Source organism: Octopus bimaculoides, chromosome 14 (genome assembly GCF_001194135.2).
Source record: "Octopus bimaculoides isolate UCB-OBI-ISO-001 chromosome 14, ASM119413v2, whole genome shotgun sequence".
Lineage (NCBI taxonomy): Eukaryota > Metazoa > Mollusca > Cephalopoda > Octopoda > Octopodidae > Octopus > Octopus bimaculoides.
The window spans coordinates 15,192,406-15,213,682 of NC_068994.1; the positions used below are offsets into that span (position 1 = coordinate 15,192,406).

General features: G+C 31.9%; 1 protein-coding gene across 6 annotated transcripts in view; it reads left to right on the top strand.

The window, feature by feature from the left end:
- The window catches only part of LOC106876365 (receptor expression-enhancing protein 1), a 189,950-nt gene that overhangs the window by 87,948 nt on the left and 80,725 nt on the right, over positions 1 to 21,277 (top strand). For all 6 annotated transcript variants that reach the window (XM_014924867.2, XM_014924871.2, XM_052972689.1 and 3 more), the window contains one exon: positions 14,190 to 14,310. In XM_014924867.2, the coding sequence (XP_014780353.1) occupies positions 14,190 to 14,310 (121 nt within the window). The remainder of the gene's footprint in view (positions 1 to 14,189; positions 14,311 to 21,277) is intronic.

Consider the following 21,277-nt stretch of genomic DNA (forward strand, 5'->3'; position numbering starts at 1 on the left):
GAAGAAGAGCTTTGCTCGAAACGTAAAGCCACCTTTCTTTCCTTCCCTGAGCATCTGCTAATACTTTACATGTACCACATCCTCACGTTGTTGTTTTTTGGAGTTTTTTGTGTGTGTTTGTTTTTCATTTTTGGGGATTTGCATATATATATATATATATATAAAGATTCCCAGTAGAAAATGATTTGAAATTCATTTCACAGTTTCAACGATTGACCCATTCTTGGTCCCTTTATCATTCAAGAGTAATCTTTACAGTGATTGCTCATATGTAGATTAGTTTATTTGTACTAATTTCACTATTTTGGCAGAAGTTCTAGAATTACTTAACACACTTCTAGCATATGTCACTTTGGAGAAACTCTGGAATTACATTGTACTTTGCTTGTTCTGTGTACTTTTGCCAAATGTGTTCAATGAGTGTGTTTTCAATATCATCATGATCATTAGCAATTTTATATTGTTTATATCTATGCCCCATGAAGGTATGTTTTGGAAGTTGTCTACAGGACCTCCTTTCTAGTTATTTCTGTCTTTGTTCTCGTTTTCCTTATTTATTCGTAATCATGACTAATTCTCTGCTTTTTGTACTTCTGAGACTCTATTTGCAGTTTTTTCTTTTCTTTTCATATTAACTACTCTTGAAAGTTATATCAGGAAATTGAATTAGTGATCTTGCCAAATTTCAGTGTTCCTCGGAGAAGATACATACACTGAAGTAATTTTCCAATGCTAACTCTGAGCCCGTAGAAGGAATTGAACATAAAACACAACTGTAACTAGGAAACAAAACAATGATTATATAATGTATAAAATGTGTGCACTTTTGTATATTACCTATTTACAGCTTAGTAAACTGGCTTGATGGGAGTCAAGTGCCTTGACAATAGTTGCTTCAGATGCAATTTTATTGTTTATTTAGCCTATATACTCAGTAGTCATGTATTCATTTAGAGTGTCCACCTCTCAGTTAACTAACTGCAGGATCTGAGCGACATTTTTATGACACCCTTCTTTATGCATACTTATATGCTCACTGTCCATATGGACATATAGATGTTGTAAACCTACAAGTTGCACATTATATTGATGTAAAATCTATGGCTAGCATTTAATATCCTTTGGGCAATGTATAGTTTTTAATCATCTTTTTTAAAACAAATCCTTGATGTGTCTGAAAGACACTGGAAACATTGGATATAAATGGCTTTGGAAGCCTTATTTTTATACACCACCAAGTATTAAGAAAGTAATGTTTTCAAATGAAACATTTTTAGAATAAAACATTAATCTGACATATGGTTGACTCTTCAACTCTGTATTTCTTTTCTAATGACTGGAAGTACCTATGACTTTTTGAAAGCTTCATCAACTTCAAGTTACAGTTCTTAATTCCAAGCATTTAATCTTGTTTGATTCAGGCTTTTTTTTTTTTTTTAATCTGTAATCTTTGTATAAGCCTTCTAACATTTACAAACTTTGGATAAAAGCTTAAATCACAGCATGTGTTTCTGTGTGGATGTTTGCATGCATGCTATCTTCAGACTTAAAGCAACAATCTTTGTTTAGGTAAAAACAGGTCTTATTGTATTATATTTCTACAATGGATTTCTGGTTGAATATAATTTGGATTTTTGTTTCACTGATGTGATTTGTATTTTTAAGTGAATCAGAAATATTTGCTGGTACTGTGCTGTTGTAGTGTACATTTGGAAACAGTGGTATTGTTAGTAGAAGGCAGTTCTTGCGTATGTAACATTATATAATAAATCAACACAAGAAAAGTTTAAGTTCCAATGACTAGCACTTTGTTAGATTTTTCCGGAAAAACTTATGACAAGAAGAATGAGTGTTGTTTCCAACATAAAATAAATGACAGTTGCTGAACCACTTAACAATAAGGACATAAGTTCAAACCCTGTGGCAATCATATCAATGTGTGTTACTTGTTTCAACTACAGTTTCATTTGGTCATAGATATCACTTTCACTCAGCTGAGAAGCTAGCATTAGGAAAGGTGTTCACTTTTAAAAGTATATGTGTATTACTCTGACAGTTCTTAGGCAAGGAGCCATATTTTTAGGATTATGTCACTCATTTTAGCTTGGAAAAGTGGATGTAAAAGTTGTTTTAAAATTGTAACTAAGAATAAATTCTCACTGGAATTTGATAACCAGAGTAAAGCACTTCAAATAAAGAGAGAGAGAGAGAGAGAGAGAGAGAGAGAGAGAGAGAGAGAGAGAGAGCTGATAGTTTGGATGTAAAATATTCCTCCCTTTATAGTCCATTTAATATTGTTTATCAGTTTCAAAATATGCAGCAGTAGTATTGATGTTGCTACCTACTTTAAGAATCAACCTTTGGTTTCATACAGTCTCATCAAATCATTTCAAACAAACATGATGTAAAAAGTTATTTGTTAAATTAGAAACCTAAAACAATCTGTAAATACCTTTTATTTACTAGTGTTGTTTATTTGATTAATTTCTGTATTTCTGATGAGAGTCCAAAGCAAGCCACTAGCAAAGTATCGTAGTGGACAAGGTGTATAGCTGAAAGTATATACTGTTAAAAATTTTCTAAACCTGTTCAAGTGATTAAGTCTGGGTGAGACATAAGTAGAAATTACAAAAAGTAGAAGAGATGGTGAAATTGAGTGGGCTTGGGTATGAGTTACATAGTTTGCTTGTGCAGAGAAACAGGAAACATTGTGGCTACAGTTCAAGAAACTAGGATGGTGGTGGAATGTAATTCTTTTGTGTATTGGTGATTGTAGTGTGTCAGTGTGTGATGGTTTGCCAATCATTTGAATAACATTCTTTCTTCTTATTTTATTTCCTTTGATATTTAGTGGTTTTATGTATATCATCTGCACAGTCTTAGATATATGAACGATACTGTAGTGTGCAGTACATGTGTACCATTTTTGGTATCAGTTCTCATGTCAAATGCTTTGCCTTTGGCTCCTGACATGAGAACACTATTATTTAGGTTTAGGCATGGCTGTGTGGTTAAGAAGCTCACTTTGCAACCATGGGACTTTGTTTCAGTCCCAGTGCAAAGCTCCTTGGGCTTACTGTAGCCCCAGGCTGTCCAATGCCTTATGAGTGGATTTGGTAGATAAAAACTGTTCAGTTGCTGTCATATGTATGCGTGTCCCCATTGCTTGACAAACAGTGTTGGCTTGCTTACATCCCTGTGACTTATCTGTTGGGCAAAGTGATCAGTCGGGTAAGTACCATACTTAAAAATAAGTATTGGCATCATTTTGTTTAACTAAACCCTTCAAATCAGTACCCCAGCATGACTACAGTCCAATGAGTGAAAGAAAAGATAATTGCTTTTCATTTGTACAACAACTGCCAAACCATGAACGAACTATTCAGGAAGATTTGAGTTGTGTGGGGCATGTAGGAAACATACCTCTGACAATGGTTTCAGCCGTTTGGGTTAGAGATGAATCTGCTTATTTTGTGATCCAAACAGCAGAGAATACTTTGTAATCAGTGGTTGTGATGTAGAGTGCTTTTAAGCAGTGGTCAGATCTGGGTACTTGATATTTTGGTCAGCATTAGAAGACTTCAGATGCATTTTGGTTCATAGCCAGATGGAGATCTAGTTACAATCTTAATTCAGACCAGAAATTTAAGATGCTCTTATGCAAAGTAATTTCTTTCTGAATTTTCTAAATATTCATACAATAATATTTATTTTTCAATAAAATTTTATTCTGCTTCGGCAGCAAAAATATTCCAAATACTTTTGTTTATTAATTATTTATAATGCAGTCTTTTGTGTATTTCATTTGGTGTTTGAAGTGGATTACACCATATAAATTGAAGGGTCTTTAAAAAAAAAAAAAAAGAAACTACTATTCAGTTGATATGTAAAATGAAAGTAACATGGATCTTATTGCAAAGTCTGTGAAGCATTCATTTCCGATTTTCCTCTGTATTTGTTAATTGTGAAAATTTAATCATCCAGCTTGCTTTTTAAATGTTTAATGCTAGTCTCAGAGAATTTGAGGAAATTGCATGGAGTTATTTACTTTTTTATGATGCTAATTACCACCTGGCATATGAAATCAATACTCAGTCAAAATTTCTGAATTAGAACATTCAACATCCTTCAAAGCTGAAATTAAGTATCTATATTATCTAATAGTGAACTACATACTCTATTGACTAACCCAAGTGGCTGATGGGTAAAATGACTTGAGAAAATATTGTTGGTACTTTAATTAAAATCATTGATCTTTTATTAATATCACTTACCACTGACTACATGATAGCATGTTTTTAATTTAGTCTCAATTCATTTCTCTTTATCATTTTCTCAAAATATTTCAAAAGAAACATTTATTCATGTACTGCTTTTTCGTTTTTTTTTTGTTGTTTTGTGTGTGTGTGTGTGTGTGTGTTACTAGTGAGGTAATTTTTACGGAAATAATTTTAGTCTTTCAATAGTAACTTATTATCTGTGCATTTTAGATTGTTCTCTGGTGTCCTTTTGACTTGCAGTTCTTCAACTCATTCTCTTTCTGTTTGTGATAGAAATGTTCTGATTAAAATTTTGTATTTTGTGTAACTGTTTATTCTATCCTTTACTCATATGATTAGAATAATTCTTGTCTATGTTAAGAAATATTTAATGAGATCAATTTGGACTTTTTCAAGATGTCAAAATTATTTTCCTGCTCTTGAATTAACTTTTCAATGGTTTAAGATTTATGTCCAATTTACTCTCAGAATCATTCAAAGAAGAAAGAAACAGTGAAAAGGCGACTGCTACTGATTATTATCAGCATTTGTGAGATTTTTATTAAAATGTTAGTTGAGAATCTTTTTTTCTTTTTCCTATTCAGCTTCTATTATTTTGTGTGTCATGCATTAATCTTGTATAGAAATTTCTTTGAAAATATCCATGTAGGTCTTGAAAGATTGATCAATATATGTTCTTACCAAAGTAAGAGCACAATATAAATTCTTACCAAGTAAGAACAGCTTACTTGATGAGAGAAATCAATACTAAGTAGTCTAGATATTTGTTTTATTAGTTAGGCCTGCAACCAATGCAAGAGAGAAATACATGCATGAAGTCTACTGGAGAACAAGTCAAATTAGTGGAAAAATTCACCGGAAATCTATCAAAAGCTAATCAATTACTCACTGATCATTTTGTTTTTGTACTGAAGCACCTACTCAAGAATTGGATGGTACACAAGATTTTTCTTATTTTTCCTTGTTGTATACCCCTTAGATCATATATAATCTCATGTAATCTCTATTTTTTTAAATATGGTTTAAGGTATTTCTAATGCAAATACACTTTGTGACAAAATGTAATGTTTTACTTAGTTATTGACTTTTAAAAGCAAATATAATTCTAGGTGAAAAGTAATTTTGGTGGCGAAAATTTGAGATTTCTTTCTTAAATTTTCTCTTTATTTTAGTTGGTGTCTGTGGTTGTGTATATGTACATGATTGTCTAGTCAGGTGTGTGTGCAGTCTTGTATGTGTGCATGTCAGCCCAGCTGGTCAATGTGGGACAGGTTGTGTCAGTGTATGTGTGTGTGTGTATGTGTGTGTGTGTGGAAAATGCATAGGAGGATCTGCGTATGGAACAATATTAAAGTTTATTTCATTCATTCATTCTAAACCACAACATCTGCATTCATTTCTTCATGCAGTTAATAACTGCAACAATTAAAGCACTTTCTACAATAAACTTAAAATTTACTACTTATATATATCAGGATTGTAGTGCATATTTAATAATAGCCTTGCCATTTCACTAAGTTTCAATTTGTGTATGATATAAATAGCTATTTGCTATATGTTTTCTTCATGGGCAATGAATGAAGGTGCCTGAATAGTCAACAGACTATGAAATATGCCAAGGCTGTCTCTCTTATTTTCCTGTGTATGAACAGCTGTATTTACATGTTTAAAGTTTTATAGTTAAAGGCTTAAAAACTAGTTTAACTGCTTGAAATTTCTTCAGTTTTCTAATACACCTTGTGCATAAATACTTAGCTATTTTTTAAAGAATATGTTTGGTGATAATTTTTTTTTAAAGCACAATAAGCAACTGTATGTTGTTATGTGAACTACAGTTGTTTACCTATATCCTTTTATCTACATATGATTACTCACAGAAAGTAATCATAGTAACTAATTATTTGGATTTGTTTTCTTCTCAAAATAATTTATTGGACTTCTTTTTCTTGCCGATAATTCAGACAATTGAAGAAAGGGAAGCAGCATGACTATATTAGCAAAAATATTCACAGATGCATCAAAATATGATTAGTCATCAATATTTGATAGTTCTCCAGAAGCAAAAAAAAAACATCAGAAAATGAGTCACACATCTATTCAGCTGTTATACACAGAATGCATGATATATTCATCTATTCACATGTGATATTTTTATATTTTCCATATCAAATGTTTAGAAAAATACAAAGTCAAAGAAGATGGATAGATATTGTTAGTGAAATTTTATTGTTACTGAATAACCTAATTCTTTTTGTCAGTATGTGATCTTTTCAAAGTACAACAAATCAATTATATAATAGGAAGTAAACAATTTTGGCCAGTTAGTAGTTGGAACATCCTCAACAAATACCGATGGAACTATCTGCAAGAATTTGGCAATTCTGATTTTTTATTCAAAATTGCAAAAAGCTATAACAGGATCTTATACTTTTCTGAAAGACAAAGGTCACTCTTTTTAGAACCATAAATGTAAGGGGATATGTTCTACAATGACCTAATCAATTTTATACTGGGAAACACTTCAACACTGGGGAACATTTCAAAAAAAGTTTTAGTTGTCTTGCTTTTCACAATTAGTCCTACCTAAATTGATGGTGTTGGGTTCAGAAATGCCTCCCAGAAATTTTCTATCACGTCAAGTTTTTTGTTAAACAGGAATTCATTTTTTTTTTAACCAAAAAATGTCAATTTTGCCATTAAATGCAAGACTGCAATAAGAAACTAACACAAACCAAATAGTACTTTTTATTGTTTAACAGATATATTACACAAAATGTTTAATCTTAGAATAGTTATTTCTGTCAAACTGGAGTTTGAACTACACAAGCAATGAGCTTTCTCTTTGTTGCTTTATGTGAATAAATTGCATAATGACAGTCTCTTTGCAGTGATCAGCAGTAGACAGCACCATGTTGGTGTTCCACCTGCCTTGATACCTAGTCCCCATGTTCTCAATGTCTTGGTGGAATCTTTTTCCTTGCTCATCACTATTGCTTTAGGATCTTCTGCAGCCCAGTACGCAAAAACTGGTTAACAGGGTCTGCACAAGATCTTCATTATTTGATGGCTTCCTGTTTTTCAGGAAATCAAATACAACTGCAACAAAAGTATTCCATGCTTCTTTTTCAGTGCCAGACATAGTCTCCAAAAACAGCTCATCCTGCGAGTGCCACTTAATGTGGCCCATCAAACACCCCAACCTTATTTTTCTCAAGACAAAGCTGGAAACTTTCTGCTTAAGTATTTAAAGTAGTCACTGTCTCAGTGTTTCAATACCTGTTTTGCACACTATATGGGATGTCCAAGCTTTGCCTTGTCACCCAGTTTCATGCTAAAGTAAGTAAGGTAAACTTTCTTCACAAAATCTGTGATTTTGTTTCACTGCTTAATCCAGAAATAAGCAGAAAACATCAGGACTGTTTTTACATTCTCTTCTCGCACAACTGGCCATATTTCTGAAATACAAAACATGTTCAAACTAGTTGTCAGCTGAGAAAGCATTTTCAGAATAGTCAACAGTTATAAAGTAAGCAAATGCAGATTTGTGATGGCAAAGTTCTATAAAAAGCATACATAACATTAAGTTCTTTTCACAATTCTTAAAATTCTTTGACCATGCTTAACAAAACGTGACCTTGACCCATGTGATCTCACAAAACATTAAGGGCACATTCAAAATACCAATTTTCATAAGAGACAGTTAAAAGTTCAACAAAACAGGTCTCATCTAGTTTGCACTGATAGCCACACTAAATTAAGCGAAGCATGGGCATATCTGCTGATAAATTCTGCAAATATGAGACATATGGTGTCAAGGGCCACAAAAATATGTTGTTTCTTAACATCCAATTGTATAAAGGACATTTCTGTCATCATCATGATATTTGAAACTGGTTAGGTTGAAAATAGTGAAAGTTGCTCAAGTTTGATACTTTTTATTTACTAAAGATACTTAAATCATAACTATTGTTTTCATTTTTGTAGTTATGTTTACTTTAAATGACATTGAAAATCTGTTTTCAAAGTTATGTTAAGCTCCATACATGGGTTCGCATTTGATGAAGTCAAATCTATCTTTAGAAATGATGGCAATACCAGAAATATTGAAAAATGGACATCTCAGTTTGTGAAAAAACTTAACATGATAGAGCAAAATAGATTTCAATTTTGGAATCCCCCTCCCCCCAGTAGGAAACATGTCTCCGACATCAGATAACAAAAACCCTGTCCCCCCAGTGTAACCATTAATACTATCATCAATGAAACTCCAGATTTATTTGTAAAGTGAAGTAGTGAGCCATTATTCTGAATGTATGCATACGACGTGTGAAGCTTATTTTAAAAGGTTGACCAGTCACCCCTGTTTCAGTGTTATTTGCAAAAGAAACTCAGTAAGCAAACATTTTACAACGATACGTGTTATTGAGAGGGCAGATATCAAGGGATGTTGCAATTATGTAGAAAGGTTTTTCTATGTTCATACTGAAAAATTTCTATGTGTTTGTGCTGGTTGTGGGAACAGTGATGTTTTTGGTGCAACAATATCTCACCTTTATACTATTCCTATTAAAGATCTTATGATATCTACAATCCACAAGGAAAGGCTTATTTATAGGATTTCAGAAAATCCTGGTAACATTAGAATGGACATTTAAACTATCTAGAGGAGAGTATGAAATTCAATCCTTCAGATAGTTTCTTATTTTTGTGTTTCTGAATTTTAGTGTTCTGTATAAATGTATTATATCTTTGAAGCCAAAACCATTGTCTTTTAAGTACATCGATGTAACAATGATTAGCACAAATAAAAGCTACATTGAAAATGGATAACCCAGATATGTGTTAACCAATGTTAAGTTTCCAAGGATTATTGGAAGATAGCTGGAATTTATAACATATTGCTATTTGTCAATAGGTTTACAATGATGGCAGTATTTACTAGTACTGAAATCCAGAGTTAACTATTCTTAATATCTCGTTAAGCTTGTATTCTTTGGAAATGATGATGAATTTCTTCCTTACAGTATCCAATGTGTGGTCAAACAAAATGAATATCCATCATCATAAAGACTGAATTCTGCATAGCAGAATCTTTTCTGAAGTAAGTATAAGATGTATAATCTTATCACAAACTTCAGCCCCATTGAACAATCTGAAGGTTACTACAAGCAACTCCAGGCCAACCTGAAAAGAATAATTGCAAAAGTACAAAGATATCCTTTGCATGTATAAATAATATTAATATTAGAACCATTAATTGCAATAAAACTATTACTAAATCTAAAGCTTTTTCAAGAAGGGATTGAGTTACAGTTGGTTGGAATTCTATTGTATGAAACTGCATAAATTTACTTATTATGTATGTTATTGAACCAACTGGTGAAATATTATTTCTAAGCTCCCCTGTTACATTTTTCCCTATATTTGGGGTTGGCAAGAAAATTATCTTTATGGTCTTCAACGTTAAACCTGCAACTTCTCTTACATTATCAGTTGTCAAGTGACTTGATAGCATGGATAATAAGCATCTTTGTAAATTTATACAGTTCAATATAATACAGTACTTTCCCATCTGTAGTCCAATTACTTATTGAAAAAGCTTTAGAATTCAGTAGAGGTTTTATTCCAATTAGTGCTTCTAACATTAATGCTATGCATACAAGGAAATCTTTGCTTGCTATTTTATGATAATTCTTTTTATAATAGCCAGGTATTGTCTGATGTAACCATGGGATTTATATATTGGGGCTGCAGTTTGTGAATTAATACAATTGTACATCTTAGACTTAAATTCACATACTGGAAGAGATTCTAATTCAGTCTCTACTGTGGTGATGGACTATTCAGTTTGCACAATATGAACACCTCAATGGATGCTGTCAGGAAGGAGTACTTCAACGTATTCAAAGTGTTAGCTTTGAAAACTACAGATAAACTACTGATAAAATATTGCACATATAGTAAACCTAAGGACAAACTGCGGCATGTTGATATAATTCCAACTGAATCCTGAATAATCCTTAACCATTTAGCATTTAAATTGGTCATATCTGGCCCAAATATTCTACCTGTTTGAACTGGTTCAAATTTGCTAGATCTGACTTCTTGCACCTACCCTACAATGTCATTCTAAAAATATGCAATCACATCCTTGAAATCTCAAAGTTATGAGAGTATGCATGATGACTCCAAAGCAATGTGAATGAATAAGCATTACGTTTGACAGAGTAATTTGAATGATAAAGGGTTAAAAACATGGGTTAATAATATTAGTAAGCATATATCCAACTTGTTCTCTAACAAGGAATCTTTTAACTGTGCTATTCATTATTACAGTGGTATATTAAAAGCATTTCAAAAATAGAACATATTCCATACAGAACAGCTCTAGTAGTTGTAAATACAAGAAGAGAAAAAAAGGAGGGAGGGGGTTAGATATTAAATGATATAATCCTCTGTCTCATTTACATGTTTATTCCAATGTACCTGAAGACCATAGATATCATAATTTCTTGAACAGAAATACTCAGAAAACCATCTCACTTTTGTAAAATGGAAAGAAAAACTTTAAAACATTATTAAGAAATGTACCTTTCGATTATTGATTCACTTGGCTGTCTTTCTTGTGGGTTTTCTTTTGTTGTTATTGTTGTTTTTTTTCCTGTATGTGTTATTATGCTGGCTAGAAGTCTGAATTGCAATACACTTTCAATAATTAAATTTTTGTTTGAATCATTTGTCCATTAAGCACAGTCTACTAACCTTTGTAATACCAAATACTAGTTTTCATTTCATTGCTTATACTCTTTCTTACACTTGGGTAGTTTTCTAAATCTGAAATGCCCATTAACAGTATTTTCTCTTTTCTCTATGGCAGATCCACTTCCCATGGCGTTCATATAAGTTAAAATGTTCATAAATATTCATTATATATGTGTTTTCCATTAATATAAATGCTCTGAAATGCTTTCTCCTTTGATCTTCCGTTATACTACCTATCCTTTATCAGCCAAGTCTTCTATACTTACTGATTACCATCCATTTTTCTTCAATGCATCCACATCACACTAGTTATTTAGTTCCATATGGCCTAGTTTCTTTAAGAAGTGATTTGCCTACCCTTTTTTTCTCTCTGTTGTTTTTTTATCGTTTTGAAAATTAGTCTGCATAACTTCCACATGTGTACACACTTGCACTTTTCTTAATTTCATATTTAATGTTAATTTTAATACCCATTTACTGCAATATCCATAAAAAAATAATAAAAAGTACCAGCATAAAAAAATAGTAAAAAGTACCTGCATAAAACTTGCTTTAAAGTTAAGTCTTTAGTATTGTGAAGAAGGCAATAAGATGGCAGAACTATTAGCACACCAGGCAAAATGCTGAGCAACAGTTTTTTTTGTCTGTTTTTATGTTCAAATTCTGTCACAGTCAACTATGCTTTTTATTATTTCAGGGTCAATAAAATAAACACCAGCTGAGCACTGGTGTCAATGTAATCAACTTACCCTGCCATCACAATTGCTGGCCTTGTGCCAAAATTTGAAATTATTATTATTATTATTATGAAGAGTGAGAGAGAGAATTTTGAAGCAATAGCGAATTGCAATCTCTTCCTCTATAACAATGATGTCTCTGAGTAGTTGTTAAGATAAACTATAAACTTCAATGCTTTAAATAACTAGCTTTAACAATTCTCTTTTAACAATGTTCACTTATTTACAAAATAGATTATACCACTATTGATTTTTCCGAATGTATTAAGTTTTTTTTTATTGTATTTCTAAAACCATTTGGTTTGAAATTATATCTATTGGTAATCCCAAAGTACAGGGAACTATTCCTAATTACCAGTAGTTTATGTTAGCTTTAAAATTTCTTATTTGTAATTAAACTCCTTTCAATAATGAAAATTTTAGCCATTTTGATTAATATCCTGCTTTTTTTTTTTTTTTTTTTTTTTTTTTTTTATCCATATGTTCAGAAAATCTCATGAAGTGATTTAGATTCTAATATTCTTTACATATTTTTTATATCACACTTTGTCTCTCTTTCTATAACTACTTCACACATAGAAAGGGCATCTAAAATCTTTTTCTAGTTTTGAAAATGCTATTGTTTCTTTGTACAAAAGATATATATGGCTAAGCAAATCAAATTAATCACTATAGAAGTTTAAAGAAGAAGAAAAAACATAACTAGAAAACATTATGTTGAGAATTAATGCAATAACAGTCGAAGGAGAAGTAATAAATTTACATATCTTGCTTTCATTCTCTTTTTTCTACAATTTTTTTGCCCAGAGAAAAGAAAAACTAAGGAAATACACACAAAAGATGAAAACAAACAGTTATCTTGTGTGAAATGAATTTGTGGATAAATTGTAGGGATGAGAATAACACTAAGTAACCCATCCTAAGTGCAAATAAACTTTACATTTTGCTTTCATTTTGTTTTTAATACAAAATTCGCAACAAATGATATGTAATATAATCTGAAATATACAGAGGAAACTGAAAATCTTAATGGATGAAAAAAAAAAATATAGTTTAGATATTTTTAAATTACCATCTGGGGTGAAACTGAATAGAAATTAAGCTTTCTTAGTAGAAATCTGATTTTTCCAAATTTCCAATATTTATAATTCTCAGTTGCATACCATTTCCAATTTTCTCTTGAAGACCACTGAAAAGTTTAACTCTTTTGCTATCATTTTTATTGAAATTGATTTTGATTAATTTTGAAAATAATGAAAAATTTAGGAAAATAACTTTGTCGGCATTAAGCTAATTGTGGAGTCATAAATTAACATGAAACTTTGATAGACGGTTTTAGTTTAGATCACTTTAAAACGCAAAGTTTGTACCGTAATCTCAGGTGGTTTTGTGTCAAATGAATTAAAACATTATCATTAGCAGTTGAAAAGAATCAAAATCAAAGCTTCAAACTTATATGTTGATGAGCATTTATTTTTAAGTTGTGGGAGCCACTGTACTATATCAGCAGTTCTCGACACACTACCAGCTTCCATACATCCCAAAACTGACAAATACCATTCCTTTCCCCCTTATGAGAAACACAACAGAGTATAATATTAGAGTAATACAAATAATAAATGAGTAGATGCATATATACGTACATATATGTACATACTTACATCTACCTGTATATATAGATGCATATCTGGGTACAGGACATTGCAAACAAAATGTAGACAAAATGATAAACAGAGTACAGAAAACACACAGGCCACATAGGGAACATTTCCTTCATCAGCTTCCACCATTCTAACACTGGCGTTTCAAAGAGTATTTACTTGATAATTTTGAAAGATTATAAGCATCTTCAGCAGTAAGATTTTTTTAATAGAGATTATGCTAATAAAATGTCTCTTTAGTAATTGAATAAAGCAAGCTAGAAAAGATAAACTGCCAAGATAAAAATATTGCCAAACTTGGGTGTATTAGGGTATATAAAGTTAAAATATACTTAATTAAGCACCAAATGTTAATTTACGTCTGCTGACAGTTTCATATCAGAATGTACTTAAATATTTTAATCAACTCTGTACCAACCATGTCTTATGTTCTCCTAGTTTTGTTCTGTTGGAAACATCAATATTAGTTACTATATAAATCCTATTTGCTAGATAATGCTAAAGAGATATAGGAAGCAGGAAAAAAAAAAGAGAGAGAGAGAGAAAAGCATTAAATAATATTTACACCTAGTTATCTTCAGACATAAACTTTTTTTTTCAGCAACTTTAGTCTCTTACTATAAACAAAATTTCAGATGTTCTAGTCAATTCTATACTTTGAAAGCATTAAGAATTTCTTTTATCTCATCTGAACTACTACCTTGAAAGATATTTTATTTTGTTCCCTATCTGATTTCATTTTATTTCAGGCTTCCATTTTATTACGAAATAAAAATAGTATTCGTACTATGGTTGTTGTCTCCTGTTACCAAGGGATCCAGTTTCTTGTACAGAAAATTTGTTCATCCACAACTTATAAAGAGAGAGAAAGTAAGTTTTTCTTTTTCTTTTTTCTTTTTACCAGGATTTATTAAATATCATAGATTGTTACCACCTTAAATGCTACTTTTCCATCTTACTTTGATAATTCATATCTGTTCTAGATGCTTGTTTGTATATTATTTCACCATTCTAATTAGCTCTGTAACCAAAATTATTTTTGCTGAATGTCTATTCTCCTGCAACCATCCAACACTAAAATGGTAACTGAAACTAATTGTCATATAGAAAAACCGAGAAATAGAAATATGTAGGCTGTATTTCAACTAATGACTCTGGTCATTAGTCCTATATCTTCGCTGTACAGGTGTATTCCTCCTTTTAAGATCAAAGAATTTTATTTCAGAATTATTTCATTTACTGATTTTGGTAATTTTAATGTGGTTTTAGATGAGAACCACCTCCATATTGACCCCATTGCTCATTTTAGTCTTGTACTTATTTTATCAATCTCTGTATATCAATGCTTTAGTTTGACCTTTGTTAAGCATAAAGAAGCTAACACACAAGCTTTACACTGATATGCAAATGTGTACATGCACATGCATACATACATGCCATTATTTGTATATGTTGGCACTCCGTTGGTTACGACGACGAGGGTTCCAGTTGATCCGATCAATGGAACAGCCTGCTCGTGAAATTAACGTGCAAGTGGCTGAGCACTCCACAGACACATGTACCCTTAACGTAGTTCTCGGGGATATTCAGCGTGACACAGTGTGACAAGGCTGACCCTTTGAAATACAAGCACAACAGAAACAGGAAGTAAGAGTGAGAGAAAGTTGTGGTGAAAGAGTACAGCAGGGTTCGCCACCATCCCCTGCCGGAGCCTCGTGGAGCTTAAGGTGTTTTCGCTCAATAAACACTCACAACGCCTGGTCTGGGAATCGAAACCGCGATCCTATGACTGCGAGTTCGCTGCCCTAACTACTGGGCCATTGCGCCTCCACTTTGATCATAGAACATTGTGCATAAATAACATTTTTGTAGTCTTTACTTGCTTTAAACATTAACTTCACACATAAACACACTCTGTATATTCCAAATTCTCTACTTCCAAAAGTGTGCAAGAAAAAAATGACACTTGGAGACAATCAATGAGCTGGCTGATTTTCAATTGAAGCATAATGTAGACAGATGGAAACACAAAATTGTAAACGATTGAAGGTGAGGTGAATAGTCTGAAGATCATCCACCATTTGTGAAATCTTGTAAACATATTTTTAAGTTTGTCATGTTAGCATTAGATGATTAGATGTACAAATTTAGACATCAGCATAAAATGCGATAGCCAATATTTTATTGCAGTTTTGTTGGCATTTATAAAAAAAGAAACCCCACAAAAATGTGTTAAGAAAATATGGTAGTTTATATCTTTCTCTCATGGAAAATTCTGTATATAGATCAACGCTTGGTAGTGGCATACTAAGTCATAAAAATCTGGTTATGGACTCAGTTGCAAAAATGATCAGAGAACCTCCTCAGATAAAAACTACTAACAGCAGTTGCTCTATTTTGGTATTTATTTTTCCAGAATATTTTACTCTTTCTAATAATAAAAGTGTATCGTTTTTAGTGCATACTTAGAACAACCATCTGTTGTAATTTGGGAGTGGGGAAAGGAATGACACCACCATTTCTTATTAAGTTAATTTTAAATGCTTGAGATCCCCTCATGTCCCTTCCCCACTCTTATATAACTTTTTTGTTTTTCTTGCAAGTTTACAAGTGCTTATTTGATCAACCTTACATAACTGGGCATTACTGTAAATTTTAACAAGCTGGCTGGTTTGTTATGGAGTTTAGACTTCACACTCACCCATTAAACTTGTGCACTGCTTTCTCATCATACGTGGTTGCCCAGCCCACTAGAAATTCCAGCCAGATCTTTCTATCATGCCCTACTGTCTATAAAAAAGGAGGTACACATTGTTGATGTGGAATAGGATGTAGTTTCAGAATAAAAAAAGACTGGATGGCCATGGCCAGAATACCTTTGATCACATGTAGGTCATTTCAAACAAGGTTACTCTGGGGTTAAAGAACAACTGTTACACCTACTTTTAAATCTTGTGTATTGACAGTTTTGTTTAGAAAATGAGCATCTGATTAGCTTCTGGTAGTTGTCTATAGTTTCCCAGCACAACTAAATCGATGGAAATGTAGAGACCTGTGTTGGTTAGACTTTCTAAAAGAGACTTAGAAAAATATTTCAATCATCTGGGGATTAATTTATTACATATTTTTGTATATCCAGTATCATCTAAAATTATACACCTGAGCACTCATACGTATATGTGTGCTCATGTATTTGTGAGTACTCAACCATATACATGTGGTCACTCATAGCATTTATAAACATACTCTGATATGTGCGTATGTACTCACACATAGAAAAAATTTACGTTAACCATTTCTGGAGTTGAATATATCTCAGCAGTATGTCCACAGCCTTTGGGCTGAAACACCAAAGAATAAAAGAATAATGATATTTTATTTATTTTCAAGAATGAAAAGCAACCATTAATTCATTATTAAATAATCACTGGTTTTTAGTTCTTGGTTTGCTTAAATATTTTTTAGCATAAAATATTACAATCACTCTCAAAGATATACAATGCATATTCAACATAATTTGGAATGAGAATGAGAGAGAAAACATGAAGCCCAGCTGGAATTTATGGACTTTTCTCATATATTTCATCCCAGTAGCTTCACTGCTTAGTTTCTGTGTTCCTTTATTGTTAGAAATGATGCTTTGAGTTGTTTTCAAAACAAAAAAATATTTTCAACTTTTTCAAATCCTGTTTTGTCTAAAGGTTGTGAGTGAACCTAAAAACTAGGAGTTCTGCCTGCCAACTCTTCTATTTGGCTTTGTAGCTATTTCTCTATACTCTTTCAACCATTCACTTGGACGTTTCCCGCCACTGGAATCAATTATATTTGTTCATTCGCTTCGATAACTTGAAAGCTGTATTGTTAAAGAAATGCTCCATTCCCACTACTACTACCACATATTGCTTGGCTGAATTTCTTTCTACTTCAGCTGTAGCATTTCAATTTTTCTTTCAACTGCTTCAGTTTGGATTTTACTCATTAAATGTATTTACAAGCATTTGCTTGCAGCCATACAAATATTCATAGTTGAACACATCTGATTATATTCTTTATGTAGATACAAACCTTCTCAAGACTTTTCTTTCTCTCCTTTTTTCCTTCACATTTGAAGAGCTTTGTATCTATTCTTTAAAAAACTCAAGAGAAGTCATAGCACAGCTCTTGTAGTTCTAGGAACTATTAACATTACCTGAACAGCCATGCTGAGGAGAGACTTTATAATTTATTCATTCTTAATATTATTTTCTGCTCATTGAATAAATTTCAAAATATAACTTTGCATTCAAGAAAGCCGAAAAATAATTGTAGTTTAAATTTATGAATACACCATCATTGTCATAGTTTTAATATCTATTTTACCACGACAGCAAAGATTAGATGTATTGCAAATGATATATTAATGTATAGCCAGTAACATCACCATTAATAGCCTCGTGTCTACTTTGTAAAGGCTAAATTGATTTTTTTTTTTTTCCTACTATCCTACAATATTTATTTGCTTAGTTCTTGGTAGCTATTCTCTCCACAAATATTTATCAAACTAAAATCATGAAGCAAATATTATTGAACAGAGGACAAAGAACTATTACTGGTGTCATGCTATGTCCTTTTCAGATTTGTAATAGAATGTCTGTGTGGTACTAATTACAGTTGTCATTCATATGAATTTTCTGTGTGATATTTTATGTAGTAGAGACTGGTGTGCAGTCAACAGCCAATTACTTTTAATTAGCACAGATCAGTCTTGTCCAGTTAGATCTTTAATGTATAAAAGTAGTTGATGTATTACTTGAAAGTGACTCTCAAATTTGGTCTTCTTTAATTCGTTTATCAATCTTAAATGGTTACACAATTAAGTTACCTTTAACAACAACCAGATGTAAATGTGCCTGCCATTATCATTTATCCAGCCAATTCCTTGTTTGGATCACAGTAGTAAGCTTGAGTCCAGTTGCACATATTCTGTAAATAACTGGAACGCTTTGATATTTCATGTCTACTTTTTTGCAGCTAGTGAAACTGAGTCATTGTCATATCCACACATATTTGTATTGGTAGCTTATTGTATTTTGTTTTAAACCATATTTTATGTGTGTCAGTATAGAAAAAACAGACATAATAATAATACTAATAATGATGATGACCAGGATTATCTCAAAAGTCAATCATTTGTATACTATTTCTGACAGAAATATCAGCTAAAATACTAAATGTTATAAAAATTTACAGAATATATTCAAAATACATTCTTATTGGCATAGAAGGCAAAACATTTCTAATTAGGCAGGTGTATTTTTGAATAGATAGCATTTACTTAATTTTTTTTTTTTTTTTTATCTCTAAAGCTATTCTTGATTATAAAAAAAAAAGTCTATAGATAATACAGCAAAGTTACTTTTTAATCTATTTTATCAGTTTTGTTTAGCAAAATTTCTTGGAATTTCTTTTAGTGTAGTGAGATCGCAAAAATATATCTGTTTTCCTCTTATTAAACACTGCTAGTATATTCCTTCGCTTCCGGCACATATAAGCATTGATGAATAAAGTATTTGATGTCGCTTAGTATTTTAATTGTGAAGGCAATTTTCCTGGCTTTTATTGAATAAGGCTCTGCTTTGAATCGCATTGTTATTTCACAAGTTATAGCATTTTCTAGTTGTTGTTGCTCTAGGCAACATAAAAACAAGCCGAGGCTAATATTGAAAGTGTAACCATTTGGAAAAGCTACCAAGTATTGAAGCAAATAATTTCCATTGGTTTATATAATAAAGTAGTATCACAAGTCACTCTTTGCTGTGAAATGAATTGGTAAATTCAGCTTATTCATATCATTCTGTTTAAGACTCTTGCTAAACACCTCTGCGCTGAATCTATATTGTAAGTTTGTATAGAATAATAATCAAAGCCTAAGTAAGTCAGGCTAAACACCAAGTGAGATTGACAGAACTAACTTGAGAGGGGCTATGTGAAGTAAAACAACAGCCATATCTTCTATAAACCATAGTCTAATATTAAACAGGGAAGGACACACACTAGGTAGTATAATCCCAGACCCTTTCCCACTCCCGGAAAGTAAAAATAGACTGATAGCTACGGCTGGAAAGTCTTTCATCGTAAGTCTGCTTGGTTAGAGTTAATTTAGAGCTAAACAACAACACACATAAGGTAATCTCTACATGGTCACTTGACCTGCTAGAAATGGCAGCCAAATTTCATTACATCCTATCTATATTAAAAGAGAACATATTGGATTAACCAATCCTAGATACATTGTGTCTGTATAAAAGATGAGATAAGAGAATATAACAGATGGCAATTGCTTGAATGCTTTTGTTGTAAATCTACTCATTAAGGGCTACATTGAAGCTAAACAATAACAAATCTTTCTAACCAATGAGGAATCCCTTATATGAGTATTTCTCATTTATTCTCATGCAAAAATGTACACTAAATAATCTCTCTTTATCTAATAGCTCATATCACTACCAAAATGATAGTGTGTTTAGGGATAGTTAGAAATTAAAGTGAAATTTAAATCTTTATAGAGTATTTATATTAAATTGCTTACAATTCACTAAATTTCTTTATCTTTTGTCAATGATATAATTTGATTAGCTATTAAGCATAACAATTTTATTTCTTAAAAATTAAGACATTGTGGATTTACTGAAATAACCTTTTACAAAATGTAGCAATGTGATCTCAGTGTAATTATCTTACATTATGCATTCTACCCCAATTTAGTTTTGCTGTCAACTTTCATTAATGCTTATTATCTGTTCATCTTTCATAAGTACCTCATTTAAGCCATGTAAACTTGAGAGTTCTTCAAAAGCTATTTCTTTTATATCAGACTTTCATTCCTTGTCAATAATTTATATTCTTCTCAAAGCCTTTAAGACATCTGTTGGTGAAAACTCCACTCTGTGATTTCTTTCTTGATGGTGGGAACTGAAAAGTGTCCCTTTATTTTTTTTCTTTTATTATTATTAATATTAGTGAATATATTTTTCTGAATATTTTTATATGCTGAGCAAGAGTTTGTTACAAGAATTCAACTTTTTCTAAATTTTTAAACTTAGTAAAAATTCAAAATTCAAACACTTAATTCATAAGATGCAAATACATGACTTTTAATAATCACATACATGGTTTATGAAAAGAATGGATTTTCTATGCCATCTGATTAAAATAATGCATTTCAAGTTATGGACCCAACAATGACACAAGTCTTTGAATGGCAGAATGTATTGAATGATTGCTTTTATAACCTCTTGGGTTTTTGAAAATTGATTTCAGAGACTCAAGTGTAAGCATTAATAAATACTTGGGAGAAACACCATGCTCTGGGCAGTATTACTACTGGTATATATTATTCTGTTCATTTTGAAAATCAGTTGTTAATTATTTATTGCTTATATGCTTATACACATCAATTATATAAAACATTATGTCACCTCATCATGATTTAATGTCCCTTTTTCCATGGATTGGGCACTTCAACAGGAACTGATAAGCTACGGGGCTGTGTCAAGCTCCAGTGTCTACTTTGGCATGCTTTATACAGCAGAGTAGTGGATGCTTTTTTCATGGTACCAGCACTTGTGAGATCACCAAATACTCACAAGACAAGGCTCCCTCAACAGAGTAGTGTATAGTACCGAATGGTGTGAAAGTATGATAGAGGGACAAGAACAGTTGTCTTGTTGAAGAGGTGAATATGCAACTTCCCCTGCTGGAAAGAGAGATGGGGATGGAGAGAGAGAGAGATATGATGATGATGATAATGTGGGCATACCCTCAAGGTACAGGATGAATACGAAGTTATCACCTACAT